The 21,617-nt window shown below is 44.7% G+C and overlaps 1 protein-coding gene across 7 annotated transcripts in view; it reads left to right on the top strand.

Annotated features, from left to right (window-relative positions):
• Positions 1–10,649, top strand: part of LOC110485551 (nuclear factor 1 A-type) — a 303,738-nt gene extending 293,089 nt beyond the window's left edge. For all 7 annotated transcript variants that reach the window (XM_036946569.1, XM_036946510.1, XM_036946686.1 and 4 more), the window contains one exon: positions 7,503–10,649. In XM_036946569.1, the coding sequence (XP_036802464.1) occupies positions 7,503–7,517 (15 nt within the window). In that variant the 3' untranslated portion in view covers positions 7,518–10,649. The remainder of the gene's footprint in view (positions 1–7,502) is intronic.
• The last annotated feature ends 10,968 nt before the right edge of the window (positions 10,650–21,617 follow it).

Below are 21,617 nucleotides of genomic sequence, written 5' to 3'. Positions count from 1 at the left end.
ACTGTAAGGTCTACTACATCTGTTGTATTCAGCATTTCACTGTAAGGTCTACTACATCTGTTGTATTCAGCATTTCACTGTAACGTCTACTACACCTGTTGTATTCAGCCTTTCACTGTGAGGTCTACTACACCAGTTGTATTCAGTATTTCACTGTGAGGTCTACTACACCTGTTGTATTCTGCATTTCACAGTAATGTCTACTACACCTGTTGTATTCAGCATTTCACTGTAAGGTCTACTACACCTGTTGTATTCAGCATTTCACTGTAAGGTCTACTACATCTGTTGTATTCGGCACATGATACAAATACAATTTGATTTGTGTGTGTGTGTGTTAGCGCGCATGTGTGTATGTATGTGTGTGAAGCAACTCCTGTCCATATAAAAGCACCTTGAAGGCGTTCAGTTAGGACACCCAGACAGATCAGTACGGTGCAGCTGTCCATTACCTGCTGCTAGTATTTCACTGTGAAGACAACCACACACACACACACACACACACACACACACACACACACACATTTGCATTCGCTCTCTAAAAGACCTTAAGAACGCTGCCTGGTCTTCCTCTGTAATGCTATGCGTTACTCACAGATCAGTGGGGATATTGATTGGCTATATTGGATTGGCCACAAGGGACATGAATGTTGTACTACCACAGCCTTTAGCAGGACACTGCTTCCCTTACACTATCACTAACTATCTATCACTAACTACCACTAACTATCTACCACTAACTACCACTAACTATCTACCACTAACTACCACTAACTATCTACCACTAACTATCTACCTCTAACTACCACTAACTACCACTAACTATCTATCACTAACTACCACTAACTATCTACCACTAACTACCACTAACTACCTACCACTAACTATCTACTACTAACTACCACTAACTATCTACCACTAACTACCAATAACTATCTACCACTAACTATCTACCACTAACTATCTACCACTAACTATCTACCACTAACTACCACTAACTACCACTAACTATCTATCACTAACTATCTATCACTAACTACCACTAACTATCTACCACTAACTATCTATCACTAACTACCACTAACTATCTACCACTATCTACCACTAACTATCTATCACTAACTATCTATCACTAACTACCACTAACTATCTATCACTAACTATCTACCACTATCTACCACTAACTATCTATCACTAACTATCTACCACTAACTACCACTAACTAGCTACCACTAACTACCACTAACTACCACTAACTATCTACCACTAACTACCACTAACTATCTATCACTAACAAACTACCACTAATTATCTACCACTAACTAACTACCACTAATGATCTACCACTAACTATCTATCACTAACTATCTATCACTAACTATCTACCACTAACTATCTATCACTAACTATCTATCACTAACTATCTACCACTAACTACCACTAACTATCTATCACTAACTATCTATCACTAACTATCTACCACTAACTACCACTAACTATCTATCACTAACTATCTACCACTAACTATCTATCACTAACTATCTACCACTAACTACCACTAACTATCTATCACTAACTATCTACCACTAACTATCTATCACTATCTATCATTTAAACACCTCAATACACTTTATAGTTAAATAGAACAAAAATACACTAACAAATATAAATGTAAAATCCATATTTACTTATTTTTTATTTTTTACTTTTGATGAGCTAAAGTTGACTTTCAAAAAGCAGGAGGGGTTTAGATGGTTACTCTCTCTCCCTTTGGTTGGTTTGATATCACACACTCGTACACATACACATCGCCCAGAGCACACAGCTGTCGACACAGGGTGTTGGAATCCCCACCTTTCTCTCTCCCCTGGCCTGTGTATTATTTACTGTTCCAACCCCGGGGCTGTACGCCTGGTCTCTCTGTCTCTCTCTCTCTCTCTCTCTCTCTCTCTCTCTCTCTCTCTCTCTCTCTCTCTCTCTCTGTCTCTCTCTGTCTCTCTGTCTCTCTCTCTCTCTCTCTCTCTCTCTCTCTCTCTCTCGCTCTCTCTCTCTCTCTCTCTCTCTCTCTCTCATATCTATCGATCTGACTATACCAAACATTGGGAACACCTTCCTAATTTTGAATTACGCCCCCCGCCCCCAATTCATCGGGGCGTGGACTCTACAAGGTGTTGAAAGCATTCCACAGGGATGCTGGCCCATGTTGACTCCAATGCTTCCCATAGTTGTATGGATGTCCTTTGGGTGGTGGACCATTCTTGATGCACACGGGAAACTGTTGAGCGTGAAAATACCCAGCAGCTTTGCAGTTCTTGACACAAACCGGTGCACCTGGCACCTACTACCATACCCCGTTCAAAGGCACTTCAATATTTTGTCTTGCCCATTCACCCTCTGGATGGCCCACATACACAATCCATGTTTCAATTGTCTCAGGGCTTAAAAATCCTTCTTTAACCTGTCACCTCCCCTTCATCTACACTGACTGAAGTGGATTTAACAAGTAACATCAATAAGGGATCATAGCTTTCACCAGGTTTCACCTGGTCAGTCTATGGAAGGGAAAGGGGGATACCTAGTCAGTTGTACAGTTCCTCATTTAACTGAATCGGAGAGGTGTGGGGGGCTGCCTTAACATGGAAAGAGCAGGTGTTCATAATGTTTTGTAAACTCAGTGTATATCTATTTATCTCTCTCCATTTCTTGCTCTCTGCCTTTGTCTCCATCTCCCCACTTTCTCTGTCTCTAGTGCTCCCTCCTCTCTCTCTCTCTCTCTCTCTCTCTCTCTCTCTATCTCTCCCTCCCTCTTTCTCTGCTGTGAAAGTCCTACTCCCCACCACCACTTTTACTGGCCTGAATGTCTGGCTCTCACAGCACAACCTCAGCTGTCCCCTATTGACAATTATGGTGTGTGAGTGTGTGACAGAGAGCAGAGTATCTGTCTAGAGCCAGGTTGGAGCTAGAGAGAGTGTCTCGAATAAAAAACAGGGCTATAATCATCTCTAACCTCCCAAAAGAAGCCTGTGCTTTTACAGTTTTATGTCTCATTCAGGGAGCAAGGGAGAGGGGGGGGGGGGGGGGGTAGAGGGAGAGATAGATAGAGAGGAAGACCAAAAGGGAGGAGGATAAAGAAAGAGATTGAGAAAGGGAGAGGGAGAGAAACAGAGGATGACTGAAGTATGTAATGTGTGTGGTGGAGATCCTCACCAGTTTCTGTTCTGTCAGAACACTGAATGAAAACAATGTTGCTTTTCTTCACTTCCCTCAGCAAGGCGTGCACACATCCCCCCCCCCCCCCCCCCGGTAACTGGTGGCACACAAGGGTCACAAATGGCCATGTCCCGCCCGACCCTCCAGGTGCCCGCCCCACCCTCCCTGTGCCCGCTCCAGCCCCACAACGCATGGCATTGCTCATCCCAGACGCGCATCTGGTAGGCTTTCCTGTGGGCACTAGAACACACCTCAGTGTAATGGTTGGTGTTAAAGTGGGCCCCAGGCACCAGCTCCAACCAGCCTAGCAGAGCCCAGCCCGGCAGAGCCCAGCCCAGCAGAGCCCACAGAGCCCTGCCCAGCAGAGCCAAGCCCAGCCCAGCAGAGCGAAGTCCAGCCCACAGAGCCAAGCCCAGCCCAGCCGAGCCAAGCCCATCCCAGCAGAGCCAAGCCCAGCCCACAGATCCCAGCCCAGCCCAGCCCAGCCCAGCAGAGCCCAGCCTACAGAGCCCAGCCCACAGAGCCCAGCCCAGCCCAGCAGAGCCCAGCCCAGCAGAGCCCAGCCCACAGAGCCCAGCCCACAGAGCCCAGCCCACAGAGCCCAGCCCAGCCCACAGAGCCCAGCCCACAGAGCCCAGCCCAGCAGAGCCCAGCCCACAGAGCCCAGCCCAGCAGAGCCAAGCCCACAGAGCCCAGCCCAGCCCACAGAGCCCAGCCCACAGAGCCCAGCCCAGCAGAGCCCAGCCCAGCAGAGCCAAACCCACAGAGCCCAGCCCACAGAGCCCAGCCCACAGAGCCAAGCCCACAGATCCCAGCCCACAGAGCCCAGCTCAGCAGAGCACCACATGTCCTCAACAACAGCCCTCTGTCTTCTGGTTCACAACACACACTGCTAATAGAGTGAACGTGTCCCTATGCTAATAACTGTGTGTGGACATTCTAACTTTCTCTCTCTCTCCCTACCCCATCTCTCTTTCTGTCTTTCTCTCTCCATCGCTCTCTCTCTCTCTCTCACTACCCCATCTCTCTCTCTGCCCTCTGCTCTGATGCAGTATCTGCAGTCTAAATCACAGCTGTCAGCACCAGCCCACTGTGTGGTAACACTACCCCACTATCCACACACACACACATAACCCCCCCCCCCCACACACACACACAGACACAGTGTTTGGTCTGCAAGAGCTCTTCTCCTCAGTCTTATCGGGACAAGGGGAAGATGGAGGGAGTTAGTGAAGGAGGGATGAGAAGAAAAAGGAGTAGGTAGAGGTGGAGTGGATGAAAAGTTTGAGTAGACAAAGATGGTGGATGGGGAGAGAGAGGGGGGAGGGACGGAGGGAGAGAGAGGGGGGAGGGACGGAGGGAGAGAGAGGGGGGAGGGACGGAGGGAGAGAGAGGAAAGGAAGAGAGGGGGGAGGGAGAGCGAGAGAGGAAAGGAAGAGAGGAGAGAGAGGGGGAGGGAGGGAGGGACGGAGGGAGAGAGAGAGAGAGATCGAGAGAATGAGACAGAAAGTCCTAGAGTCAGTAACTTGTATTGATTAAAAACCTTCCAGTCTTCCCTGCCGCCGAGCAGCAGCGTGTCGACAGTAGAATTTCAACCAGTCAGGAGCTAGTCCTGCTCAGGCAGGCGACAGACCGGCTAGCAACCTGCAGGAGCACACCCACTGACACACACACACAGTACAGTCACACACACCCACAGTACAGACACCCACACACCCACAGTACAGGCACACACCCATAGTACAGATATACACACACAGTACAGACACACACACACACAGTACAGACACACACACACTCACACACACACACACACACACACACACACACACACACACACACACACACACACACACACACACACACACACACACACACACACAGTACAGACATACACACAACACACAGATACAATAGACACATACGGCACACCCACAGTACAGACACACACACACCCATAGTACAGACACACACACCCACAGTACAGACATACACACAACACACAGATACAATAGACACATACGGCACACCCACAGTACAGACACACACACACACACACACACACACACACACAGTACAGACACACAAACAACACACAGATACAATAGACACATACGGCACACCCACAGTACAGACACACACACACACACACACACAGAGTACAGACACACACACACCCACAGTACAGACACACACACACACAGTACAGACACACAAACAACACACAGATACAATAGACACATACGGCACACCCACAGTACAGACACACACACACACACACACACACACAGTACAGACACACACACACCCACAGTACAGACACACACACACACACACACAGTACAGACACACAAACAACACACAGATACAATAGACACATACGGCACACCCACAGTACAGACACACACACACACACACACACAGTACAGACACACAAACAACACACAGATACAATAGACACATACGGCACACCCACAGTACAGACGCACACACACACACACACACAGTACAGACACACACACACACACACACAGTACAGACACACAAACAACACACAGATACAATAGACACATACGGCACACCCACAGTACAGACGCACACACACACACACACACACAGTACAGACACACACACACACACACACAGTACAGACACACAAACAACACACAGATACAATAGACACATACGGCACACCCACAGTACAGACACACACACACACACACACAGTACAGACACACACACACTCACAGTACAGACACACAAACAACACACAGATACAATAGACACATACGGCACACCCACAGTACAGACACACACACACACACACACACACACACAGTACAGACACACACACACCCACAGCACACACAAACAATACCTTTATTTGAAACGCTTTAGCTTTGGGTCCCCTCTAGTCTCATGACTTAGTTTGGTGATTATATACCATATTTGTCATTGTGTCTTTATGTTGAAGTGTGTTTCATTGTAAGTAGAGCAGAAGGGAGAGACAGCAGTCTGTTATTTACTTCCAGCAGGTAGAGACAAAGTTGGTTTCCATGTGTGCATTTGTTTCAGAGTGCGTGCGTGTATGTGTGTGTCGCAAGAGGGCCTGGCGGAGTGTGTGTGTGTGTGTGTGTTGGAAGAGGGGCTGGCGGAGTGTGTGTGTGTGTGTGTTGGAAGAGGGGCTGGCGGAGTGTGTGTGTGTCAGAAGAGGGGCTGGCGGCGTGTGTTTGTGTGTGTATGTGTGTGTGTGTGTGTGTGTGTTGGAAGAGGGGCTGGCGGAGTGTGTGTGTGTCAGAAGAGGGGCTGGCGGAGTGTGTGTGTGTCAGAAGAGGGGCTGGCGGCATGTGTTTGTGTGTGTATGTGTGTGTGTGTGTGTGTGTGTTGGAAGAGGGGCTGGCGGAGTGTGTGTGTCTCGGAAGAGGGGCTGGCGGAGTGTGTGTGTGTCAGAAGAGGGGCTGGCGGAGTGTGTTTGTGTGTGTATGTGTGTGTGAGCTCCCTCTGAATCAATAGCGATGTATTTGTGTCTGCGGCAGCGGCTGTGTGCTCCAACTTCACAGAACAGTGACAAGAGAGAACAGAGAAGGAGAAAGAGAGGGAGAAAGAGGGATACACAGGAAGGCAACCTGGGTCTTCCTAATGGTAGTCACGTCGACGTCTGTCTGGTTGTCACGGGCAACCAGACATGACGTAACACGGGGATGAACTTGAACTTGGGGCAGGGATGAGGGATGTTGAGATGGGAGGAAGGAGGAGAGAAACGGAGAGAAGAGAAGGAGGGGCGCTTGCTCAATTGCTGAAAACGTGAACAATGGAGTGAAGGATTACGGAGGGCCAGCCAGCTAACCTGAAGAACCACCTCCCCCTCCCCCTCTGTCTGTCTGTCTGTCTGTCTGTCTGTCTGTCTGTCTCGCTCTGTCTCTCAGTCTCTCAGTCTCTCAGTCTGTCTGTCTGTCTGTCTGTCTGTCTGTCTGTCTGTCTGTCTGTCTGTCTTTCTCTTTTTTTCCTCTCTCTCTCCCTTTCTCTCTCCCCCTCACTTTGTTCAGAGCTTAAACACAGTAAAGCATGGCAGAAGTTGTTCAGAAGGCACACAGTGACCGGCTGGATAGAGGGTATAGGAACACCCTTGCCTAGCAACTAGGTACTCAGTAGAGAGGGAGTGAGACAGAGATGGAAAGGAAATGGAAAGGTAGAGCACCGACTTGAGGCAAAGGAACTGATCTATTGTCTGCTTAAATTAACTTTATCTCAACTGTCTTCTGTCTCCCTTCATCCCTCTCTCTGTTCTGCAGTGGTACCTGGGCTAGGGACTCCAGACCCCCTAGCAGCCCGCTGGACAGATCGCTGGAAAGCCCACTGGACAGATCGCTGGACAGCCCGCTGGACAGATCGCTGGACCCCCTACTTTCTCCCCTGAGTGTGACCTAACCTGAAACCCTGCAAACGTGCTCACCTGTTTGACAGAGAGAAGCCCAACCCCTCAAATCTGTCACTGCATGGCTACAACAGACCACCCCGCCCTCTCCCATCCCCCAAAAACAAGAGCAGAGCTACTGACTGCTTACACACGTACATACTATATATCTATACAGCCCATATATACCCTCATTCATATGGTTCATATGTCTATATTCATATATAGTACCAGTCCCCCCAGCTGTCTATTGGATGTGCTAGCTGGAGTTCCAAGAAAGAGCTAGCGTATGTTTCCTGGTACACGTTGTGTTTGTTTATTTTTGTATTTCTTCTCGTCGTCCCCACTTTGCCGCAGAGGGGGAGACATCACCTGACTAAATAAAAGAGCTTCCCTCAACCCTTCGTTGCCGTAGCCGACCTGTGGAGAAGGTCCGGCACAGAGACCTAAGAGTCCCGTGTACATGTGTGTATAAAGCTCTGCTGGCGTCACATGTCCCGAAACGAGAGGAAGATCAGAGCTCTTGTTCCTTTTGTTCTATGGTTGTTACCGGACTCTGTTTTCGGTTCAGTGGCTCACGGAGGTAGAGGTTTTAGCTGGGTCAGATACCAACCAGTTAATACCTCTCAGTCTCCCCACCCTACCCCAAACCAGACCTACCCAGCACCCACCCTGAGGAGGGACACTCCCCCACAGCCAAGAGTCTGAAGGTCTGAAGGTCTTCACCCCACCACGGGGCTTTTCCAGGGACATCAGTGCAGCTGAAAGACCATGCAGAGGAGAACAACCAACACTATGAACTCACAGGGGACCAGAGAGGGGATGGGGTATTCATGTTTAATATCGGTCAATCAGGTGACATATTGAAACTGGTTTAAAGCCTGCAGCAAGAAGAGAAGTATTTCAATGAGAAGCTTGTGAGAAAACCTCTGACTGGGAGGCTTGTTCATGTTACATTTTTGTATAGAGGTCATTTCAGTTCAAACTAACGGTTTTACAATGCTATACAATGCAAAAGGGCGAAGGTCTATAATTCTACAAACTGACTGGAGACATCTATGACTATCGTGAACAGTGGAATATTGAATTGAGGACAGTGCAATTTCGTTGGATAGTGGTTGGATAATTAAATATCTTTGTAGGATATGTCGTTAAAATAGTTGAAAATCATATATTTTTCTTCCTCGTCCATTCACACCTCTAAAATATCGGGGTACAAAAAAAAGTCAACTAGCACGATGGTCTGGTGAGAAAATAACAGATGTATTGAGCTTTTGTTGTCTTTTATTTGTTTGTTTGTTCATCTTGTAAATTTGCTAGTATCGTAGAATGTAAAAAATGTAAATCCCTTTTAGAAATATTGTCATTTTAAACTTGTAGCTAAGAATCTAGTCTGCTATTAATTTTTAAAAAGCAAAGTGATTAACTTATTTTAAGAAAGCACTTGATTTTAAAAGAAATAAGTAGTAGTTGAAATTTCTCATGACGCAAAATCAAGAACATACAATGTGAGCAAATATCGAAAACATAAATCTCCACTTTACCGCGCATCCAAGTTCTGGTTCGCCTGTTTGATTGGCTAGGCCTTCTCTAAGCCTTGTCCAATCAGAAGCACTTGTTCCTGCAGTTGGTTTATGGGCTGGGAGTCTAATCAGAGGATTGTAGTTGAGTGAGAAAGAGTGACCATTTGTGTTGAAAACACATTGATATCTACATCAAGGCAAGATTGCAACCAGACGGCGAAGCTTTTCAGTTGCTTCGCATGCAATTTACCACTTATTGAAGTTTTGTTTTTCTTTACTATACTATATATATATATATATATATATATATATATATATATATATATATATATATATATACACATTGTTAAGACTGACTCATCCACCCTCGATCAAAACTGAATAAAAGTATTAAAAATGTTGTTTTTTTATCTGCATGTTGTAGTGTTAGTGACAAACCTTTACATAGATTAGAGTTAGTGAATAAAGACACAGTATCCTAATCCCAACATCAGGCACTTGCCAATAGACTCTATCTGTTTGGCCCTTCGAGAGGCTTTTTTTACTGCTGGCCTTCACAATCAACCAGCTTGAACGTCTTTCAGACTCTTCTTCGCTTCTCATCATTTCTGAATCGTTTTTCCTCTTTCGTTCCCTCTTGAAATGATCAACAACAAAAAAACTCTAATCTTAAAGTATATATTTAGTTCGTATGTTCTCTAATTGCACGAAACAATTGTTCCTCATAAATGTGCCTTGAGCGATGGTCTAGTCCCGAGCTGTTGCACAATGTTCCAATGTGGAGAGTTGATCTTGTTTCTTATTTGTTTTCATCCCCCACCTCCCATTGTGGTGAAACTGAATCAGCGTTGTTATACTGATAAGAAACATGAATGATGAAATGGAAGACATCTCAGGCCTGTACGACAGCACACTATGATGCACCATGGAGGTGCTGTGTGTGTAGAAGACCTGAAACACTATATCTGTCTTGTACTACTGTTTAACTAGGCCAGCGTCAATCACCCCGACATGGCCCCCTTTTTACTCATTCCGTAAGTAGGAATAGACCTCTTTATATCTTGAAGATAGTTTAGTTAACCCCCCAGTCATCGACCCTTAACCCTTCTTTGTGTTGAGAATACTAATCTATAGATATTTATGGATGTTGCTGAAATTTCTAAATGGAAACTTCTTTTGGCTTTGGAGTTTTCCTTTTTTTAATATTTCTTTTATTCAGAAATGAATAAAGAGAAAAGAATATGCAATAGCTGCTTGCACTCATGTAGACAGTCATTTAGTCATTTGTTTGTGATGTTTATTTTTTATTTTTTACCACAGTTAGGTTGCACTTGACTGGCTACATGGTTGGTGGTCGGTCCCTTAGGCAGACCCACTCCTGGAGAACAAAGGGCTCGCAAAGCCCAGTCAGCCTCGCTCGGGTATTCTACTGTCTTTGTTTTCAACACTAACAAGTCGACCGCAAAATATATTAGGGTTCTCCTTTTTTTGGAGCGGTGGTGGTGGGGGGGGGGGGGGGGGGGGGGGGGGGGGGTGGTTCACAAGCAAGTCTTAAACAAGTCAAACTTCCTCTCCATCACAAAATCCACATTTGACAGACAAAAAAATATGACGTCCAACAAATAAAATGCCACTTTCTATTTCCTCCATTTCAACAGACTTCCAGACGTAGATTCATTGTTTACCTGTTGATCTGTCTATTACATTTATCAGTTAAACAAGTCAATTAAATGTTTTTTGGGGGAAGCCTTCGTGATGGTTTAGTAGTAAGACTTCGTGGGTTGTGTTTGTCCTTTAGTGTGACAGTTTTTATCTTTGTCCTTGCCTACCCTTTAGCGATGAGTTGGGCATTACTTTCCTAATTATCTGCACTAAATGTGAAACAAATGACAATAGTGAGAATTATTGAAAAGAAACGGCTTCCACGGCTTAAAAGCGAAGGGAAAAAACAATTGCACGGACATTTTTTTGTCACAAAAACTTGTTGTGAACAGCCTAGCATCTAATCAGCAAGATTTGGCTGTGTGTGTGTGTAAGATACGACAAAATTACACCCTTTTTAAAGACAGAAATACTAAGCAATAGTTTGGGCAGTCTGTTTTTGTTCTTGTGTTGTGTGTAATTTAGTTCTGGGTATAGAAGTGGGGAGAAGAGTTGATGATGACAAAGGAACACCTAAAAAAGACAAGGAAGCGATGGAGCAGGCAGGGCTGAAAGCCCTGACTGTGGGAGACGTGGTGTGTGTATGTTGTATAGTTTTATTAATTACATTGATTTTAAAGCTGCCCTATTTTATAATGCAGGACTTTTGTAACATTGATTAAATGAGGAGAAAAACTAGTGTTGTGAATGTTCTGATTGTTTGTATTAAGGCCACAGTAATAGAATGAGGTTTGTTTGTTCTCTGGGAACTGGATTTAAGTTGAAAACTTTCCCGTTTTCCTTTTTTTTGTTTTTTAAAAATGTATTTAAGGACTTTCTCTTCTTTTGATGGTACAGCATATTCCTATACTTAAAAAGTACAGGGTATTGAGGTGAAAAGCCCATTGTACATGGATGTTACAGTATACTGTATGTTTTGAAGGTTATTGGTTGCATCAGTGTTGATGAAGGTAAATTTAGGTAATTTTAAGGAAATTGGTAAGAAAATATAGCGTTTTTTTATGCATAATTTTTTTTTAGTTTAGGCAGAAGACAATGACATAGACAAAGGATGCCCCTATTATAAATGCATCCAGGCATCTTTTTTTATGTTCACCATTCCATGCAGGAAAATAAACAGCTTGATATGCAACATGATTCTTTTCCTTTTTCACATATTTATTTCCCTCTCAACCCTTTTTATTGATTTATTTGACTAGGCAAGTCAGCTAAGAACAAACTCGTATTGACAATGACGTTCTCCCGGGGAACAGTGGGTTAACTGCCTTGTTCAGGGGCAGAACAACATATTTTTACCTTGTCAGCTTGGGGATTCGATCTAGCAATGTTTCGGTTACTGGCCCAACGCTCTAACCACTAGGCTACCTGCCACCCCACTTCATCACCAAATAGTCCTCATAAACCGTGGGTCCTCTCACACCACTTTCCATTGACACACTCACTTGCTGTTCTTCATTGCATTTGCAAAACACGGTTACCGCCAACAAACACACGCCGCTTGCCTAGATAGGGGTGAGTTAAAAAAATAAGTATTGTACAAGTTTCCTGAAACTTTGTAACAGGAGCTGCATGGGAAGGTGTGTGCAATAACCTGTACACAACTTATCTGCAGTCACCGTTTGCTCCCTCAAACTGGGAACCTCAAAGATTTTGATGTTTAACTGAATCGGCAAGCTTTAATTCACATTTTGTGCTAATAGAGACATTTTTGGAATATCACCTCAAGAAATTAGAGTTTACAATTTAACACTACTGACATTTTCAGTTGTACTACTTGTCTTCCATCTCCTCAGGTAACCATATCCTAACCATATCCTAACCATATCCTAACCATATCCTAACCATATCCTAACCATATCCTAACCACTCACCACCAACATATACACATTTAACTCACTCAAGATGGCCTGGCCTTTCCCTTCACCCACATCTTCTCTTGGGCTTCTTATTCTCAACATTTTGCCAAACACCCTTTGGAGTGTCTCTGGAACCGAGTTGAGCTGTAATGCTGAAACACATAACTGGGGAATACCGTAACGTACAGCAGAGGGTGGAGAGACAATACACGGTTGGCGATACCACACCTGAGTGGTAGCCCTGTGTATGAACAACCGTATCAGGTCTCCTTTAGAAGCCCACAGACTCCAATAGTAAAGACCACTAAGTAGTCCTAGGAGAATACAATGCCATCTGACAGAGCAAAAGGACCCAACAGAAAGAGTCATTCCCCAAAATGAAGGATCTGGCTTTTAATTGATCCCTTAGTCTCTTGATGAAGCTCTCCTGTAACAACCCTGTGTAGTGACCTTGTAGTCTCGTTGGAGAAGTATACACTAGGTAGTCCTGGAGAAATAGAGGGGACACCGAACGGTTCATATTGACGAGCTGTTCAGCCTACAAGAAGAGCTTTCACACCATCCCTTTCCCATCCAGTCAGTTAGGCTATTTTATTTAACCTTTTCTTAACTAGGCAAGTCAGTTAAGAACAAATTCTTACCTTACAATGACGGCCTACCCCGGCCAAACCCTCCCCTAACCCGGCCGATGCTGGGCCAATTGTGTGCCGCCCTATTGGACTCCCGACCACGGCCGGTTGTGATACGGCCTGGGATCGAACCAGGGTCTATAGTGACGCCTCTAGCACTGCGATGCAATGCCTTAGACAGCCCAGCCACTCTGTTTCATCCCCGTGAAACGATATCTATTTTGACCACCGTCTGAGGAATTCTGCCCGTAGATCAGGAAACAGGGTTAAATAACGGCCAGGCTTTGCGAACGCACATCAAAGGCCTTTCTTGTCTTTCGTCTGTCCAAATTGTCGTGGGCGTTGTTGATGTAGTGATTTTCCATTTGTAGAGTCATTGGTTTAGGGCTGAAGAATCCTAATACAATGTTCCATGCTGCAACTAAAGAAACAACATGTAATACTTTTCAATCCATTTAGACACCTAAATCTGTGAAATATACCAATGGGTGTAATACATAGGCAGAATGGCATTCGCTAACGGTGTGGCAATCGTGCAAGACATGGGAAGAGCTTCAATGAACCCTGAGACACTTCTGTCCAAAGACACATGATACTGTACCAACTGAGCTCTTTTCTCCCTGGCATTGAACCCAGATGGAAAAGTTGTCATTTTACACATACGGAAAAATTTAACAATACGGCCCGAGGAGGTGAGGTATACGGCCACTATTCCACGGCTAAAGGCTGTTCTTATACACGATGCAAAGCGGAGAGCCTGGATACAGCCCTTAGCAGTGGTATATTGACCATATACCACAACCCCCCGAGGTGTCTAATTGCTATTAGAGCAGTAAAAATGTATGTTGTGTCATACCCATGGTATACCATATACCATGGCTTTCAGCCAATCAGCATTCAGGGCTCGAACCACCCGATTTATATTTTAGTTTAGGGGTTGATCATATTTAGAAAATGAAGTAAACATTCTTCACATTGTTGTCTGTGTATAGAACCAAATTCATTGCAAAACAATAGGGAGGTACAGTATGTTACATTTTCATTGAAGGGATAACAGAAAGTCATTTCATGCGAAGGGAGTTAACATGGAAGCTGTTCCATAGCTCTCCACTCTAATAAATAAATAGTGTCAATAATCCTTTGCAAAGATATTTATTTATCCTCTTGAAAACCCATTACATGGTGCTAAGTAGTAAACAAAGCCGCTGAAGGACAGTGAAATGATCAAATGAGACAAATTGAACTTATTATCCTGCTTTCTGACAACGTATAAGCCTAGCAGTTTAATCTGCATGGCAACTATGCACTGATTAAATATATATCCACATAGTGTATATACACATATTATCCATGTATATGTGTGTATATTTCAAATGGAGATCTTTGGTATCTACTTTGCCTTCTTTTATGACAAATTGTTTTCTTTTCGAGATCCCAGCTTAAAGATCAAACATGAACATCTAGAAGAAACCAGCATATGACATGATATATGAAGAAGATGTAGTGCCTGTGAACTGTATTATATTGCTCTACTGAATATGATAATTGTTTGTAATTGTTTAAATCTCTGAACACCAGTAGCCTTTGCTGTCTGTCAGACCCCTCTGATTATAGCTCATGTACAATAACCTTAGAGATCGCCTAGTAAGCTGTTTAGAATGTATCTACAAAAAGTAATTTTATGTTTGTTTATTATTTTATCCATCCCATCACTTATACTCCTTTTACCCCTTCTCTTATCTCCCTAAACCTCAAATGTTTTCTTTATTTCTACCATCCTGACTCCATCTTCATCCGACTTTTGAGTTATCAAGGTTTTTGGAGGGTATCTGGCTGCCATGAGAAGTATCTTCATGTTCATGTCAGTGTTTTTGTTGCACTCCTTCCAATCAACCTCATTGACTTTAGGCGGTGATGGTACCATGATGACTAGGCTAGGTGTTCAGTGGAGCCAGCTAGCTAAGATCCCCCCCCCCCTCCCCTCCCCTCCCGCACTCCTTAGACAATCTGCACCGACTGACCATCAGGACTAAGCTCTCTCTCTCTACTGGGGGGGACACAGAACTCCAGAACTCCCTACTCTTCTCAAGTACAGGAGTACCATTGATGAGAACCATGAGAAGCACTGCAGCTCCAGCGTGAATCTCCCTCACACGCCCTTTGTTAAGGGGGAGGAATCAATGGCTGCAGTCATTTCTGCTCCGTTCAGCACTATTGAGGACAGAATCCCTCATTGAGCCGCCGAGAGGCCCGAAGGTGGGCTTTCTGAGAGGCCTGCTCTTAGGGAAGCACTTCAAAAGAGAGGCAAATCAGTGCGAAGGTGGATGGGAAAGTTCCAGAAAGACAGCTATGCACACCTAAGAGACTCTCGGTTAAACAATGCTAATCCCCAATCCTGTTAGCTCAATTGGCTCACCCAGGGATAGACTTCCCAACATCTTAACTCCCTATGTTCCAAACTGGTCAGCTGGTCAACGTGGGAAGCAGCCCTCTTTGAAACCAACATTTAAGCAGTAGGCTATTTCAATCTGACGTCACTTTCCTTCATATTACAAGTGGACTTTAGTAGACTAGTCTTGAACCTTTTTACATCAAACCAGGAGTGGAACTATTGTAGACACCTGTTCATATGGTGCGTTAGGGAATACCGCAACTTCCCCCAGCCTTGAGTCTCAAATCTCCACCATGGTCAAACTAACGAAGACAATCTTGACAAAGGTCAGCTTGAGTGAACCTGAGTGACAGAGGGAGGAGATCAATGAACTCCTGGTGCAGTCTGAGTCCCACATCCTTATCACAAAGGCTTCATATCCCAGCATCCACGTCACCAAGACTTCATATCCCAGCATCCACGTCACCAAGACTTCATATCCCAGCATCCCCGTCACTGCCTCCGCGAGTCCTCACAAACCACCATTCCATTCGGTCCTCATAAATCACAATCAAACATTTTAGTATTCAACAGATAAGTGAAACTGACTAATACCTTGTGCCTCTACTATACTTTTATGGAACAGAACAGTGAACCATTGAGCACCTATTGTTTGTTGGATGTTACTAGCGCCATTGTTTGTTGACTGCCATTGTATCTTCTGTTATGATGTGAGTTGTTGTTACCTGTCGGTTGTCCGAACACCTTGTGTGACCGTTGTTTTTTTTCCATTTTCCTTTTTACTGTTGTTTTTTTATTACTGGTGTAAAATCATCCTTCTCATTTCCATTAGTGAAACCATCATGTCCACGCAGAATCAATTACTGGAATCAAGACATGCATTTCCTATGCAACAACAACAACAAATATCTAAATAAAGTCGCTAATGCTGTATTTCAGTGGCCTTGTTACTTATTTCACAAATGCAAGTGTTTGTATGGTTGTCACCACATTTGTGTTTGTGTGAAACTGCTACTGTTTACTCACTGAAATACTGAAGGGATGGAAAGATACAACAAATGGACCAAAAAAAGGCTGAAATGTGTTCAGTAATGAAAGGTCATTGAAACATAAACAGTATAAATCACATCTAACTTTTTATATACATTCTCAGAACTTAATTGACTTACTTTCCAACCTGGCGTTTTGGGGCAGCATTAAAACGCCTTTGTGGCTCATCTCAGCACTTAGTGGTTTGGCAGGTAACCTAGCGGTTAAGAGCGTTGGGACAGCTACCGAAAGGGTGTTGGTTCGAATCCCCAAGCCGACTAGGTGAAAAATCTGTCAATGTGCCCTTGAACAAGGCACTTAACTCTAATTGCTCCTCCTGTAAGTTGCTCTGGATAAGAGCATCTGCTAAGTGGACAAAATGAGTGCTGACGCCAGCTGTCTGAGGGGAGATTACACCTGCGCTCTGTTGAACACTGCATGGCTGCTTCACACTAGTTCTCTCATGCCTCATTTGAGACAGGTGTTTCTTGGCTCAATCTCACTCTGGTGATTAACCAAGAAAGAGTTGAACATGGGCATAGTGATGGCATGAACTCCTTGACACACCCCTACTATAAATCCCTTACAGTGCCCTTTTCCCCACATCGGTAAACCACTCCAATAGAAATAGATGTCCGGTACGGTGAGGTAAGGCACTCAGTATTGGAAGACAACCGTGAAGAAATCCATTGACACACAAGTAAATGATTATACAACATTACTAGCCAATGTTGAACGGCTTGTTTTATCACAGGGCTTAAAGACTGTATAAAAGAGGGGCCCCAAACAGTAGACATCACTGGACACGCCTGTCATCCCCAAACAGTAGACATCACTGGACACGCCTGTCATCCCCAAACAGTAGACATCACTGGACACGCCTGTCATCCCCAAACAGTAGACATCACTGGACACGCCTGTCATCCCCAAACAGTAGACATCACTGGACACGCCTGTCATCCCCAAACAGTAGACATCACTGGACATGCCTGTCATCCCCAAACAGTAGACATCACTGGACACGCCTGTCATCCCCAAACAGTAGACATCACTGGACACGCCTGTCATCCACAAACAGTAGACATCACTGGACACGCCTGTCATCCCCAAACAGTAGACATCACTGGACACGCCTGTCATCCCCAAACAGTAGACATCACTGGACACGCCTGTCATCCCCAAACAGTAGACATGACTGGACACGCCTGTCATCCCCAAACAGTAGACATCACTGGACACGCCTGTCATCCCCAAACAGTAGACATCACTGGACACAATTATAACAGATAATTGGAACGGGAACGTCGCTCCACCAAACTGGGAGTCTTCCGACTAGCTTGGAAAGACAGTACCGTGCAGTATCGAAGAGCCCTCACTGCTGCTCGATCATCCTATTTTTCCAACTTAATTGAGGAGAATAAGAACAATTATTTTTGATACTGTCGCAAAGCTAACTAAAACGCATTCCCCAAGAGAGAATGGCTTTCACTTCAGCAGTGATAAATTCATGAACTTCTTTGACGAAAAGATCATGATCATTAGAAGCAAATTACGGACTTCTCTATAAATCTGCGTTTTTCTCCTAAGCTCAGTTGTCCTGAGTCTGCACAACTCTGCCAGGACCTAGGATCAAGGGAGACACTCAAGTTTTTTAATCCTATATCTATTGATACATTCATGAAAATAGTAATGGCCTCTAAACCTTCAAGCTGCATACTGGACCCTATTCCAACTAAACTACTGAAAGAGCTGCTTCCTGTGCTTGGCCCTCCTATGTTGAACATAATGAACATAATAAAAGTGGCAGTAATAAAGAATCTCTTGAAAAAGCCAAACCTTGACCCAGAAAATATTTTTAAAACTATCGGCCTATATCGAATTTCCATTCCTCTCAAAAATGTTAGAAAAAGATGTTGCGCAGCAAATCACTGCCTCCCTGAAGACAAACAATGTATACAAAACGCTTCAGTCTGGTTTTAGACCCCATCATAGCACTGAGACTGCACTTTTAGAGAGATTGGAAACCTAAATCTACACGGACAAGTTCTGGCCTGGTTTAGATCTTGTCTGTCGGAAAGATATTAGTTTGTCTCTGTGGATTGTTTGTCCTCTGACAAATCAACTGTAAGTTGTGGTGTTCCTCAAGGTTCCGTGTTAGGATAAATATTGTTTTCACTATATATTTTACCTCTTGGTGATGTCATTCAGGAACATAATGTTGACTTTCACTGCTATGCAGACACAACTGTACATTTCTGATACACAGGTGTACATTTCGATGAAAGATGGTGAAGCCCAAAAATTGCCCTCCCTGGAAGCCTGTGTTTCAGACATAAGGAACTGGATGGCTGCAAATGTTCTACTTTTAAACTCAGACAAAACAGAGATGCTATTTCTAGGTCCCAAGAAGCAAAGGGATCTGCTGTTGGATCTGACAATTAATCTTGATGGTTGTACAGTCGTCTCAAATAAAACTGTGAAGGACCTCGGCGTTACTCTGGACCCTGATCTCTCTTTTGACAAATATAGCAAGACTGTTTCAAGGACACCTTTTTTCCACATACGTAACATTGCAAAAATCTGAAACTTTCTGTCCAAAAATACTGCAGAAAAATTAATCCATGCTTTTGTTACTTCTAGATTAGACTACTGCAATGCTCTACTTTCCGGCTACTCGGATAAAGCACTAAATAAACTTCGGCTGCTGGAATCTTGACTAGAACCAAAAAATGTGATCATATAACTCCAGTGCTAGCCTCTCTACATTGGCTTCCTATTAAGGCTAGGGCTGATTTCAAGGTTTTACTGCTAACCTAAAAACCATAACATGGGCTTGCTCCTACCTATCTCTCCAATTTGCTCCTGCCGTACATACCTACACGTACGCTACGGTCACAAGACGCAGGCCTTCTTACTGTCCCTAGAATTTCTAAGCAAAGAGCTGGAGGCAGGGCTTTTTCCTATAAAGTTAAATTTTTATGGAATGGTCTGCCTATCCATGTGAAAGACGTAGACTCGGTCTCAACCTTTAAGTCTTTACTGAAGACACATCTCTCCTATGATTGAGTGCAGTCTGGCCTAGTGGTGTGAAAGGGAACGGAAAGGCACTGGAGCAACGAACCGCCCTTGCTGTCTCTGCCTGGCCAGTTCCCCTCTCTCCACTGGGATTATCTGCCTCTAACCCTATTACAGGGGCTGAGTCACTGGCTTACTGGTGCTCTTCCATCCCGTCCCTAGGAGGGGTTGAGTCACTGACGTGATCTTCCTGTCTGGGTTTGGTGCCCCCCTCGGGTTCGTGCCGTGGGGGCTATACTCAGCCTTGTCTCAGTTGGTGGTTTGAAGATATCAGTGGTGTGGGGGCTGTGCTTTGGCAAAGTGGGTGGGGTTATATCCTGCCTAGTTGGCCCTGTCTGGGGGTATCGTTGGACAGGGCCACAGTGTCTCCTGACCCCTCCTGTCTCCACCTATTTATTTATGCTGTCGGGGGCTAGGTTCAGTCTGTTATGTCTGGAGTATTTCTCCTGTCTCATCTGGTGTCCTGTGTGAATTTAAGTATGCTCCCTCTAATTCTCTCTCCCTCCCCATCTGGAGGACCTGAACCCTAGGACCATGCCTCAGGACTACCTGGCATGATGTCTCCTTGCTGTCCCCAGTCCACCTGGCCGTATTGCTGCTCCAGTTTCAACTGTTCTGCCTGCGGCTATGGAACCCTGACCTGTTCACCGGACGTGCTACCTGTCCCAGACCTGCTGTTGTCAACTTTCTGGAGACAGCAGGAGCGGTAGAGATACTCTGAATGATCGGCTCTGAAAATCCAACTGACATTTACTCCTGAGGTGCTGACCTGTTGCGCCCTCTACAACCACTGTGATTATTGTTATTTGACCATGCTGGTCATCTATGAACGTTTGAACATCTTGGCCATGTACTGTTATAATCTCAACCCGGCACAGCCAGAAGAGGACTGGCCACCCCTCAGAGCCTCGTTCCTCTCTAGGTTTCTTCCTAGGCTCCTGCCTTTCCAGGGAGTTTTTCCTAGCCACCGTGCTTCTACATCTGCATTGCTTGCTGTTTAGGGTTTTAGGCTGGGTTTCTGTATAGCACTTTGTGACATCGGCTGATGTAAGAAGGGCTTTATAACTACATTTGATTGATTGATTTCCAAAGCAAGTGAAATAGATAATAAACTAAAGTCAAATAAACAATAAAACTTAACAGTAAACATTGCACTCACAAAAGCTCTCTGTCTCTCTCTCAGTAGGCACTTTCTCCAAGATGTGGTGCTGTGGGGAGTGAACTTGGATTCTCCCGGGGGATCAGCACCGACTGAGCGTTGGGTTTCAGGACGAGAGGCAATCCTCAGATGAAACCGCAAGAGATGCTGTGAATAATTCACCAGTAACAAGGGGCATCACATTTCCACCAAGGGCAAAACCCAAAACCATGTCTCCCCCTAGCTCACCCCCGTTCACCCTCACAACACGCCCCTTTCCCAGAGAGATAAGCGGTTAGGAGGTCGGAGGTCTTGACCCCTCTTTGACAGGTTACCACAACATCTCTGGAGGTCAGTCTTCTTTCCTCCCTTCCTGTTTTACTACTTGAAAGTGATATTTATGGACACACACACAACCAGTCCCATAGTGACACGTCTGCACCTTGATCGAAGATCAAAGGAGGGATGGATTTATTTTAAGATAATTCTAACTAACCACCCTTTTCACAGAGACTTTACAAACTTTATCAATACCGGTGTCACCCATGACAAAATAATTAATGGATTCCGTTGACTGATAGTTAGTAAGTTGAGGTAGGAGCCAGCTGCAGAGCAAGCCCTCATTAAAACACAGATCATAAATTGTGGAGGATCTGAAGGGCTAATCTGGGATTTAAAGCCCTCCTGGC

Source organism: Oncorhynchus mykiss, chromosome 1 (genome assembly GCF_013265735.2).
Source record: "Oncorhynchus mykiss isolate Arlee chromosome 1, USDA_OmykA_1.1, whole genome shotgun sequence".
In the NCBI taxonomy this organism is placed as follows: Eukaryota; Metazoa; Chordata; class Actinopteri; order Salmoniformes; family Salmonidae; genus Oncorhynchus; species Oncorhynchus mykiss.
The sequence above is the reverse complement of the archived record's forward strand: the minus strand, read 5'-3'. Positions and strand labels throughout refer to the sequence as shown.